This window comes from Pseudonaja textilis, chromosome 1 (genome assembly GCF_049901715.1).
Source record: "Pseudonaja textilis isolate UNSWEBS1 chromosome 1, rPseTex1.2, whole genome shotgun sequence".
Lineage (NCBI taxonomy): Eukaryota > Metazoa > Chordata > Lepidosauria > Squamata > Elapidae > Pseudonaja > Pseudonaja textilis.
Genome location: NC_141990.1, coordinates 129,799,416 through 129,812,044, shown reverse-complemented (window position 1 = coordinate 129,812,044; position 12,629 = coordinate 129,799,416). Strand labels below are relative to the sequence as shown.

Below are 12,629 nucleotides of genomic sequence, written 5' to 3'. Positions count from 1 at the left end.
GGAGAAAGAAATTAAATGCACATGATACACACACCCAGGGAGGGAGGGAGGGAGGGAGAGAGGGAGAGAGAGAGCGCCAAGTCCAATTTATAAGAACCTCATTCACTATTTTTTGAAGTTTTCATATGCAATAGTTGTCAGTAAAGATGTCCACGGATATTAACCTTTGTCATCCATCATGGCTTTGACAAACTGAGATGTTCATATTACGGTTTCTAAAAACACAAATACTAAACTGTACAAGCAAATTTATAGAAGTCCTATCAGTACCACATATAGAATACCCTACTAATTATGAGAAAAGTGCCAGTCACTTTTGGACCATTTTCACAATGCATCATAAACAAAATGGTCATCACCAGGTGGTCCATATTGACTTATTATTGTCCATTGCATCATCGATAGAAAGTCAGTAGAGTCCATATAAAACTTTATTAAAATAGAAAATAAAAATGGTCAACATTTCTGAACCACGCCAACACCCTTCATTTTACCTGTGTCACATTCAGTATTCTCTGCTATTTGGCACATTGGTCCAAGTTACCTGGGGAACTGTCTCACCCCAATGGAATTGACCTACTCCACCCATCACAGCGAAAGGGGCATACTATGGACCTCATTGGTCAACGAGTTCTGTCTGGCAGGATTCAAGTGAAGAGCCTTTTCTATTATGCCTCCCATCCTCTGGAACATTGTGGTCCCCAAGTTGAGATCCGCACCCACTCTTTTGGCCTTCCAAAAGAGCTTGAAAACCGGGCTCTGCCAATTGGCTTGGGGCCCCAATGGGGGCATGTTGTACTGGAGGTGGTTAATGGATTGGGATAAATTCCACTTCTACCCCATGTGCATCTTTTTCCCTTCCTTGCTTTCTTTGTTCATTTTAAGTAAATTTTAACATTAATACTCAATAGTCTATAGACTCTCTATAGAGTCTATAGAGATTCTCAGTCATCCAGGTCATAGTTGTCCCAAAGGTGGTTTTTCAAGGGGCAACTGGACTTTCTTGTTTTTCTTTGAAGACATTTTGCTTCAAGAAGCTTCTTGGATGAGAAGCGAAATATCTTCAAAGAAAAACAAGTAAGTTCCAGTTGCCTCTTGAAAAAGCACTTTTGGGATGATTAATCTTTATCATTTTAATATTAATGTTTTGTTTTGTTTTACTTGTAAACCATCTAAACTGTTGGTGAGATTGGTGTCATATGTATTTAATAAAAAAAATAAAATTTTGACAAGTTTGCCACAAACACAACTGAAACTTAGTATTACTTCAAGCATATTTATGTTTTTCAATGCAAATCAGGAAGTCTAGTTCAGAGACTATCTTGCAAACCAGCATCCCACTACCAGTATGATGTACATGCAGTGTATTGACTCACCCTTCGAATATATGTTAAAAGCAGCTATTGAAATGTGTGCAGGAACAATTAATACATTTTAACAAGATACATCTTTATGATGAAATCAGAAACAAGAGTGCTTCTGCAGACTACCAGAGAACAAAATTAGAAACCCACATTATATCTGACCTTTGCCACATTTTTATTTTTTAAAAAATGGATGTGCAAATTAAACATACCTTTTACATTTGCTCTGGCAAAGTATCACTTTCCTCAGGCATATCACTTTAACTAAGTCTCAGGGACCCATCTGTAAAATGGAGCATTTATTATTTTTCTAAGGCTACTTCTGTAATTATCAAGAGGCAAAGAAATTAAATGAATCATGAAGATTTGTCTATCAATCATAAAGATAGTGTCTGTGATTGACACATAGTTTTATAGATAACGTGAACACAATTAACATTAAGACACATTCATTTTGAAGCAACCCTTCTGACCCAGGAATTGCAGTGCTCCTACCCACTTTTGAACCTATTTCCTTAGAATTGTTTCTCAGCTGCAGATACTTGCATTTTTCATGACTGATGTCCTGCCCTGTAACTTCAAAAAACACCACCATCAACCAAATAATTGCACAATCCTGTACCTATTAGGAAAAAGGATAGTTTTTTTTTTTACAATGTCTAGATTTTATGTATCGGTTTATTCTGTGTTTGCATAAGCAGCTCCATTCAAACCTAAGTGACCCAGGATCCACTTAAAGAGTGGAGTGGAATAATAACCCATCCCATCTCATCTGCTGGTGAATATCCTTATTATATAAACCACCTTAAATGACCAAAAGGATAGGAAAGAAAAGCGATAGAGGAGGATATTCCCTCACCTATCCCGCGCTTTACTTCCAATGACAGCGGCAACGACGTCCCATCTAAACTACTGCAGAAAAACCGAATGTGTAAGGGGGAACGTCTTCGCCTAGTGCGCCTGCGCGTCCAGCTTCCCTTCCCTATCGACCCAGTTTCGCCTCCTTTACGTAAACGAGCGTCTTCGGCGCACCACTCCTTTCCCCGGAAGTGAAAGAAGTACGGTGGCCGAAGTGGGCCCAAGGTGTTTTGTTGTAGATTCGCCTTCTTTCTCATTCGAAAGAGGGGTGGGGTGGAGGGGAAGAGCTGAAACGCGGCGGCGGGGTTTCCCATCGCGATAGTGTTTGTGCCGGGGCTGTGGGTGGTGGAGGAAGGTGGCAGGAGTTGACGCTGCTGCAGCCATGGAAGATGATGCTCCCGTGATTTATGGGCTGGAATTTCAGGTAAACGAGAAAACAATGGATTGGGATTTTTTTTTAATGGAAGAGGGAGCTGTTCATCATAATAAAAATTATTTTTTTTTCTAGATTTTTTCGGTTTTTGCCCCCAGCAATTGTTTAGGAATTGGACCGGGAATGGGCATACAACTTTCAGTTATGGATACATATAGGATGGCTTCGGTGCAAGCCTCTTTCAACGCAGCCAATTTTACAGAGTTGCTGTTCTGAAAGAAATTATTGCAAGAAATGCTTTGCAAATTACCTAAAAGGAAAAGTGGCTGTTAGATATGACCAGTACATAAATAAGACAATTTACAGAAGGCAAGTACCTGTCACCTGTAAATATAATGAAATTTATGGATTCGTTAATGTGCTAAAGCTGTGAAATACATTTCATTAAAGAATATATGTCCAATTTCTCTTTCTATGTAGAGGTTTTCCAAATGAAAAGACCTGTATTATAAATCAAAAGTGCCCTGTGTGCCCTGTGAATTTTAAACAAGTCTTGTTATTCACGAATAACATAATTTTTCATAAAGTTGGGATAGATTTCTGCAGATTTTTCTCTAATTTGGCCTGTGACAGAAACAGTGGGATATTTTTAATGTTTTGCACTTTTGGAATAATTAATGCATATTATTGAGTCAGGTTATATGATTTAGAGTTTGAAATAGTCTGGAAAAGTTAGCTGAAATCTTTCTCACAATGATATAAAGCCACCAAAATTACTTTGAAAATTATCTAGAGAAGATGCCTCCAAAAACAAGATTATTTTTAGCTGCATAAAAGTGCACAGTGAAATAAGCCTACTGATAACTAATTGCCACCAAAGACAATTCACCCCATAGTTTATTGCTGGCTTTCACTTCAGCTTCTTAAAATAAAGTGAAAATAAATATGAGAGTTACTTTCGGGATCCTTGATAAGGACAGACAATTAGATCTCCAGAGTAAGGAATTGTGTTGCTTTATGCACCTGATTTCCTTTAATAGAAAAAACTGGCCAAACAATTCTGTCTTGATACTGGAAATTTTTTGACACTTCATTACCATGACAAATATTTGTACAATACAGATTGCCTTGAATTGTAGCTAGCATTATCTTGGAGGAACCTTTGGTTCCACTGAGATTAACCCTGTCACAGAATTGAGTATATTACTGTCCTGGTTAAAGTACAGTTTGGATATAGGCAGTCCTCAACTTACAACAGCAAATGGGAATATCTGTTATTAAGTGATGTGGTCGTAAAATGGGGGTGTGCGAGAGGCACCAGTCGGGAAGGAATTCCAAACACTGTTCATAACCACCATTCAGTGCCATTGTAACTTCAAATGGTTGATGGACAGATGGCTAAGGACAGTCTGCGTAATGTAGGCCTGTAATCCTAAAGTATTAAATCCTGCAACTCAAAGTTACCTGCTAGGGCTGAGCAAACCATTTTGAAGGAGAGATTCTTCGAGCCCACTATAGTCTTCAACTCACATGTTACAATGGTATTGAAAAAAGTGACATATGACCGTTGTCCAGAGTTATGACCTTTACAGCATCTCTACCATCACGTGATCAAAATTCACTTGCTTAGCAACTGGCTCATTTGGATGGCCACTGCAGTGTCCCAAAGTCATGTGATCACTTTTCGCAACCTTCTGACAAGCAAAGTCAATGGGGTGGCCAGATTCACTTAACAACTGGGTTAGTAACTTACCAACTGCAGTGATTCACTTAACAACTGTGACAGGAAAGGTCGTAAAATGGGGCAAAACTCACTTAACAAATGCCTCACTTAACAACAGAAATTTTGGGCTCAATTGTGGTCATAAGTTGAGGACTACCTGTATTGTATTTGGATCTCTCAGGCAGTTATCTCTCTTGAAGGTTTGGCCCCAGCCAGTTCTGCGGTCTTTTCCTGGCCTTCTGAGTGTGCATATGCCTACCCAAAAGATATTTGTGCCAAGATTGCCCTTAAAGCACAGCAGTCCTGAGCATCTTCCTAAAGGAACTCATAATTGCTTCCACTTTGCAAGCATATGGCTATAAAAATGCCTCTAGTTTTATCTGTCTTTGTAAGAACTTCTGTGGCTACATTCCAAAGCTGCCTTCTGTGAAAGAAGTCTCACTGAAATAAACTCATGCATCTTTTGAATAAATACAATTAACGTTGGGTTTTTATTTAGAAATCAGTAATGTCTATCTCTCTCTATCTTTGGTTTAAAGAAATAGGCTGACTTACAAGTTATAAGGAAACAAAAATGACTTATTTACCTAAGTTTTAAATCTCTTCAGCATTGAATAGCTGTATTAATCACTCTGTTCTCAAATATAGTCTTCCCTAACGTTTAAATTAGCAAACACAACTATTCAGGAAATAGCTTAGGTGTCTTACTATAACTCTTATATCTATACTCTTTGTTTTAAACAAAGCACTTTATCTGTAGCAGTATGCTAGTGATTCAAAGGTGCATTTATATTGTACTTCATGGTGAATGGTTTATAAATACCGCAGGTAAAGCAATTGAAATGTCTTGGAAATGGTGAATGGATTTTATTTTTCCAGGCATACATTTTACTAGCTATATAAATTTCAATGGGAATAAGATTAATTTGGATTGAATCCTATTCTGTATGTTCTTCAGTAAAACTTAAGGTTTTTTTTTAAAAAAATACATCTGATTGGTATTTTTGGTCAAAAAGTAACATTAACATTTCACTAACATTAAATCTTCTCCTTAAATTGCCCTTTCTGCAAAATACTTAACTTTGAACATCTGTGTAGTTGCTTTCACTTTCATGCACATTTCCCATAAATGAAAGAAGAATACATTCTGAAAATGGCTTTTATACTTTTTAGCCATAAATCAGGATTTTGTGCCAAAAAAATAGAAAATAACCCATTTGGAATACAGACATATGAAATATATTTTTAAAGTGTGTTATAATGAATGATGTCATGTACTTTTCAAGTCACTGAAATGTGCTGGATATGACTCCATTTGTATTTTTCACAATTTTTTAGGCACGAGCACTGACCCCACAAACTGCAGAAACAGATGCAATACGATTTCTTGTTGGAACTCAATCTCTTAAATATGATAACCAGGTAAACTTGCATAAATCTTGCATGAATGTAGAAACAGAATTGCTTTTAAAGCCTTGAACTGAATAATAATTTTTCCTCCCAAATTTTAAACAGAACTTTTGTTTATAAAATTAGGTGTTGTGTGTTTTGGGAGACTAAAAAAACCTGTTTGTGATCATAGTTAATACTATTGCAATTAAGACTTGTCTATATAAATAATGTCATTTAGTAAGAACTGGAAACAGAGAAAGACATTAAAGGACACGATTGGAACTTAGTAGATAGTCAGAAGTATAGTGTTAGAAAATAACTTGGAGAAACAGTCATATTAACTTGAATAAGTGGATTGCTTTAGAAAGCATCTTTTTTCAAGTTCGGCCAGAACCTGAAAAAGTCATTTATCTTTATCAGCAGAGATATGCAGTCTCATATTGTCTGAAACACTTTTTCCAAACTGTTTTCGAACGGTGTCTAGTCTTCATAGTATTATTTTCAGGGGGTATACAATATGTCTCATGTTAAAGGAAAGGAAAAGGAAAAGCAAGATAGTCCATGGGTAGAATTAGGAATTATTTCATGTCAAGTCTTCATGACACTGAGTCAAAGTGAATCAGTCATGAAGACGACTGCAAGCCCGATGATATATAACATAACTTAATAATTTAAGGCACTTTTTAAAAAAGCAAACGAACAGTAATAGTTCACTCCTTAATGATTCCACAGTTTATAAAGTGGCCCAGTGTTTCAGAAACAAAAAATATCAAGCAATTGCTGGCATTCACAACACTGTTTCTAGCCTCAGAGTAAGGGCTCACTGGATGCAATTTTTTTTTTAATTGATACATAAAACTCAGATAGGCAAAGTGAATATTTGTCCAAGTAATTTCATAGGTTTAAAAAAGCTGAGCAGGCTCTTTGCTCCATTTTTGTTGTTGCAAGGTCTTGGTATGCACTCTCAAAGTAGAGTATTTCATAATAACAAGGAGATGAAATAGATACTATATTATGTCATATTGCTGTTGGATGTTAAAGGGAAAACCAGAGATGAGGTGCTGTGGTATGTGATAGCCTTATGCCTTAGATCAGGGATCCCCAATCCCCAAGCCATCAATCGGTACCAGTCCATGGCCTCTTAGTAACTGGGCCACACAGCTGGAGGTGAGCGGCAGCAGGTGAGCAAGCGAAACCAAAACCATTCCCCTCCCCCCTCAGTCCATAGAAGACTTGTCTCCTACAAAACCGGTCCCTAGTGCCAAAAAGGTTGGGGGGACCACTGCCTGAGATAATGTGTTTACTTCTTCTCAGTGACTGGTTATAGATCTACAGTACTTGAATCAGCCATGTTTGTAGGTTAGCAGATAGTTATGCGCCTCAGTTCCTAAAGTTATTCTGAGCTGTCAAAGGGTCCTAAAATATTGCCGTGATTCAGACTTCCCGGCTGTATCTCGGCATTCTACCAATAATTTCTCTTTTTCCTGCTCCTGCTTCCCCTCTTATGTGTACCAGCATTAATAATTGAGGTGTAGGGCACTTTCCCTGGATGCTAATGAGCAGATAGGGTTAATGGCCTTTGGCAGTGCTTGAAGCGATCAGCTATGGAGTCGGTGATTAATCTATAAGAAGTGTCAGGAGCCTCTATCATGACTGCTTATAATTTAACAGAACTGATCTCTCTCAGCCTAGGTCAGGCAACGGTGGATCTTTGTACATTTCATGGCAGATGGCGGCTTGACATCTAGGTTGCAATTCAGCTCTCAGGCGAAGAGCTATTGTGGGTGGAATCCCTTGAAGGAATCTTAACTCATAAAGCTTTGGGTTGGGGAGGGGAATGAATTTCAACTGCATTGTGCTCATTAATATTCAGCTATCATAAGCAAGCTAGTGAAAATGGAGAGTGGAGGGGATAATCAAGGAGAATCCCACAGCATCTTCTGCTTTAGTGCTATCCATAGAGTGCTTGTCAGAGAAATAAAGCGTTTTGTGGGGTATTCGGCTATATAATTAAAGGGGGGAAAAAAGAATTGTCAAGACTTTCAATCCTGTCTCCATTCATGGAATAAAATGACGTTCTTTGCTTGTTTATTTTATGGCTTGAGATAACCGAACCCGGGTGTGGGGGGGAATTAAGTATCTTACGATATTGTGCTGTATTGTTATAATGCACTTACAATATCTGCAACTTTCCGTGGAATACAAGTTTGTTTTTTTCAAAATCTATTGTACTCCTCCTACTCTGGAGGGAATGCGGTATTGCACCTCTGCCAAGAATAATTTTTATCACCTGGTCCAGAGCTGTTTTGATTTTAGTCTTTTGTGGGAACTCAGGAATTCGGTGTCTTTTTTGTGAAGACTTTATAAGAGTAGTTGGACAGAGTTCTTTAGGAACTAGTTCAGGTGGCTGCCTTTAAACAGTCTGTCATTTAACACAGACCTGTCTTTCCATCCCTCACCTTTCATCCAGACCTTACTACTTGTCCTTCCACTTTAACAAGGATGAAGGAAAAGTCATTCGTTGAGGGTCAAAGAGAAAGTGTGTTGCAGGAAATCCTTAAAATCTTACGATTTTGACTTCAGCTACCAAATTTTATTAAGGAATTGGGCCAAAAGAAAAGGATTTAGTACATTTATTAATGTCTGATGCACTCCTTTTTAGCGCTGTCCCTGAGAGCAGACTAATAAGACTTCTTTTCTTATCCTGCTTTTCTGTAAGGATTTCAGAAAAGAAAACAAGTTTATGAATCATAGATCATTGAATATTAAAAGCCTCTTTGAATAGGTGGATTTTTTTTCTAAGTGCATCTGAACATGAAAGGAGAAGCATATATGCTTTCTCTGAGACAGCCATATCGGAGCTTTGGTGTCACTATAAAAAATTTCTAATGCATTTAAATCTCTAAAGCAGGGGCCAGAATTCAAAAATTATTTCTAGGTGCAAGCTTGTACATGTGGGAGGAGAAGGTAGACAGGTCTAGATGAAATGTTCATGGAAAATTTTTTCAAAATATATTGGTAGGATTTTTGGAGTAGATAAGTAAAGGCAGTAACAACAGCAGAAAGACTTAAAAATTTTTAAAAGATAAGCCATGGAGCTGGAAAGGTGCTTAGGGAGAAACGAGAATTTAATTTATACTAAAAAGAACTGTGCACTTAATTACTGAATACAAATTTCTAGGCTGAACACTTGTTGACTAGCTTGACATGTTCAATTTGTGTCCCAGCTTAAGGTGAAGCAGACATTAGAATGAAATGAACCCAATATCTAAGTGAATGGGATAGACTACTAACCAAAGTCTTCATCAAGCTAAGAAACAAACCCCGAGGAAGATATGGAGAAAAGAGGTGGCAACAAGGCAACGCTAGACCCGAAACCTCAAACTTTAGATATTGTTTCAGTAAACAAACCCTGAAGCTCTGGAGCCCTATCTAGAATTCAGAGGTAGATGATCAACTGTATTCTTAAAGAATCTTTTTTACAAGGATAACTGTTACTGATAAACAGTGATTTTACTTCCATATATATCTTCTGTGTTTGGCCTTTATGCTCCACTCCCAAATGACTGCCTGAATCTGTGCGTAGCTTTCCTATGCACAATCTTTGACCTACTGTGCCTACCTTGTACAAGCTTGAGCCCAGAAATAATTTGAGAGTTCTGGCCCCTGTTCCATATTTAGAGATTTGATAGCCTACATGCATTAGGAAGTTTTTGTACAGTAGTTTAATTCCTAAGTTATGATGGCCTTTGAAAGGATACTCTATGGCCTGTGAAGTACTTCTAGCCATCGTAAAATGTTATGCTGCTTCCCCTTCCCACCCCAATCACCTGGTTGTCATCTGGCTGCTTGGCAGCATGTTTGTACTTACAACCAATTGCCAAGTGCTTCACAACTAAGTGATCACCATTTGCGATCTTCTCTGGTGGCTGCCCTAGAAAGTCAATGGGTAATCCATCCAGGAAGGTTGCAAGTTGCTGCCGCCTATCAAGAGGACTCTTAAGGGCTGTGCTGAAAGAACTGCCTAGCGAAGGGATCTGAATTCCTTTGATGGGGGCAGAAAAATACCTCCAATTGAGGCGTTCCCCCTGCACACGGAGGGGAGTGAACTTCAGTGGGGTGGAGAAGCTGGGCTCAGATCCTGAAGATCTTGAATTTCATTCCTTCACCTCACTGAAGCCCTTCCCTTCTGTGCATAGCGGGGAGCTGACATCCTTCTGCAGGCTGCTCTTTCAACCAGATAAGAGGGAGACAAAACCAGGAATTTCAGCTTCTGAGTAGAGGTATCTTCCTTTCTCTGAAGTCAGCATGGGCTTCAATCTCTGGGATCATGTCCATTCAAATGGTAGGCATATTTTGAAAGCAAAATAAACAAAATAATTCCATGTGAAATAAAGGCTGAAAATATTACTCGTACCAGCAATCTGATCAAAACATTCTCATAAGAAATGAGATATCTGGCTTTCATTCTACAGAATGTTGCTGCTAGACCAAAGAGGGAAGCTTGTCAAATATCCCCTTTAATTCTTTTCATATCTCCTCCCTAAAACGGGTGCGGATAATAATAAATAATAATTATGGTTCATCCCATAAGTCAGCCAGAAGTTTAGACTGGGTTTGGCATTTTTATCCACCTCTCCCAAGGACCCGGGATAGGCAGATGTTGATATTATCTGTGACAATATGTCTAATACCATTGAACAACGTTTGCCTACCCTGGGTCCTCGGGAAGGACTCTAGGTGGACAAAACTGTCAAATCCATCTAAACATCTGGCTGAGTATGCAACCAACAAAAAGTCCTCCGGAATGTATGACACACTATATTTAATAATGCTTGTCCTTAAGGTCTGATGCAGTTCTGAATCATCTTTCCAGGGGGAGGAAAGCAGATGGGTCTGACTTTGAGGGACCCGAGATAGGGCAGAAGGCACTTCTAGTTTATGTGCTGAATGACCCTCTTTATATGGTTAGTAGGGGCACATAATACATGTTGGTAGAGCAAATTGAATTTTGATTTGTAGCTCACCTTTAGGGAATCAATTTCACTGCCAAGGAGACTGCTTTATAATTTCAACATGAGGCTTCTTGTTTTCTAAAGAAGGCGGTGAGAGATATCAGAGGAAGGAACCGGTTTGATAGTCTGCTGTGCTACATCGTTTCAGCAGAGAAGTAGTTGAAGCTGTGTTTCTTTTGATAACCACTGGCATTTTTGTTTTTACAGACATGCTGCATAGTTAGACATTGAGCAACAATTTTGGGATTTCCACCTGTCTCTCAATGCTGGTCCTGACTTCTAGCTTGCTTCTGTCCTAAATTGCCTCCTATATTATGTGCATGAGTAGAAGAAGGACATGAAATGAGGGGTTTGTCTCAGGATAGTAAATTGTATAAACACATCTCCAGTAGCCCAGGTATTTCAAGACTTCTATTGGACAAGAAGATACTGGCTAGAGAAAATATTGTTTCTTTCTGTATTTTTTCCCTAAATTACGGAAAGTACTTGTATATCTAAGACAAACAGTAATAGGCCATGCAATTTTTTCTGTAATATAATAGGTGGACTAATAAAAAAATTAAATGTGCTGAAGCTTGCTTTGCTTTCTGTTTTTAGAGAGCTATGTATTGTTGATTGTTGTTAATATAAATTATATATTTAACTGTGTTTTTATTTTTTATTTTTGCATTTTATTGGCAAACTGATGAAACACATTCCTTGCATGAGAAAGAAAAGGTCTGGGTAAAGTTATTAAAAATTTCCATTAATTTATTGAGCAATAGCAGGCTAGATTTATTTAGTTACTGAATTTGTACCCATCCAGTCAGAAAATAGGTCTTAAGGGAACTAACTATAAGAAGGATATTTTTTAAAAAAATTAAAATACCTTTGAAAGCAAATCAGTACAGCAGTACTGATTATACAAGTTATTATAATAACTTACATAAATTATTTTGCTAATTCAGCATTCCAAATGTCTCTCTGAAAAAAATAAAGTATTTTCACTTGCTGGTATAGTGACAAGATATAGAGAGTCCAAAATTTTCAGGCCACTATACTTTCAAACTCTCACATTCCTGGTGAGTATACAGAGTATCTGTTTACACTTGGATAGAGAGAAACTTCCGTTGAAAATCTTTAAAAGTTTTAGGTATTGGTTTATTAATGGTAAATTCCAAAATTTGACAGAGCCACTCCTGGTGATTTTCTAGGTATGTTAAATTGCAAAGGGCAGAAGAGTCCAAGGGCTGTCATATTGAATTCCAGCATCATATTCTGAAATTGCTTATCTGAGAAGAAGTGAGCTAACTTAAAATTGTTCTCAATGCCACGTCCCATAGAAGTGGCTTAGATGGATGACAGAGTGGATGGAATCAAAGTCATTGTGAAGCCAGCAATCTAATTTTAAATGTACATCATCCAGAGAGGCACTAAAACACTCTCCAGAAGCTAGTTTCAAATGGATCTAGAGAAGCCATATAATACATAGTACCTAGATTAGGTTATAGAACAGTGATAGCTAACTTTTTTGTCGTCTCATACTGAAAGTGCACATGCACGCTTGCCTGCACCCATAATGCAATGCACACGTAACCCGCCCACTCCCCTTGCCCCCCTGCCCATGCGCACGCATCTCCCGCATGCGCCCCCTCCCACGTGTGGCAGATACTCGGAAATCAGCTGGCTGGCAGGAGGTGCATGTGCAGGTGGAACTGAGCTAAGGCAACGGCTCACGTGCACGCAGAGATGGTTCTGCCTGCCACTGTTAAAGAATGTATGAGCTGGAAGGGACCTTGGAGGTCCTATAGTTCAGCACCCTGATCAAGCAGAACTTGTATTATTTCAGATAGATACAGATAATTTCAGATAAGTGGCTGTCTAGAATCTTCTTAAAAACCTCCAGTGATGGAGCACCCATGATT

At 38.3% G+C, this 12,629-nt stretch overlaps 2 protein-coding genes across 6 annotated transcripts in view; one reads left to right on the top strand and one right to left on the bottom strand.

The window, feature by feature from the left end:
* TRAPPC12 (trafficking protein particle complex subunit 12) overlaps positions 1–2,317 on the bottom strand; it is a 75,598-nt gene extending 73,281 nt beyond the window's left edge. For 2 of the 4 annotated variants that reach the window (XR_015740164.1, XM_026695239.2), the window contains exons 1-2: positions 2,224–2,317; positions 1,577–1,647 (exon numbers count right to left, since the gene is read on the bottom strand). The gene's annotated coding sequence lies outside the window, so the exon portion shown is untranslated. Of the gene's footprint in view, positions 1–164; positions 216–1,576; positions 1,648–2,223 lie in introns of all 4 variants that reach the window. The other 2 variants (XM_087916754.1, XM_026695240.2) reach the window with 2 other exon arrangements.
* Positions 2,318–2,371: 54 nt separating this feature from the next.
* EIPR1 (EARP complex and GARP complex interacting protein 1) overlaps positions 2,372–12,629 on the top strand; it is a 57,083-nt gene continuing 46,825 nt past the window's right edge. Inside the window, exons 1-2 of one of the 2 annotated variants that reach the window (XM_026695241.2) lie at positions 2,372–2,646; positions 5,657–5,740. In XM_026695241.2, the coding sequence (XP_026551026.1) occupies positions 2,605–2,646; positions 5,657–5,740 (126 nt within the window). In that variant the 5' untranslated portion in view covers positions 2,372–2,604. The remainder of the gene's footprint in view (positions 2,647–5,656; positions 5,741–12,629) is intronic. The other variant, XM_087916768.1, reaches the window with a different exon arrangement.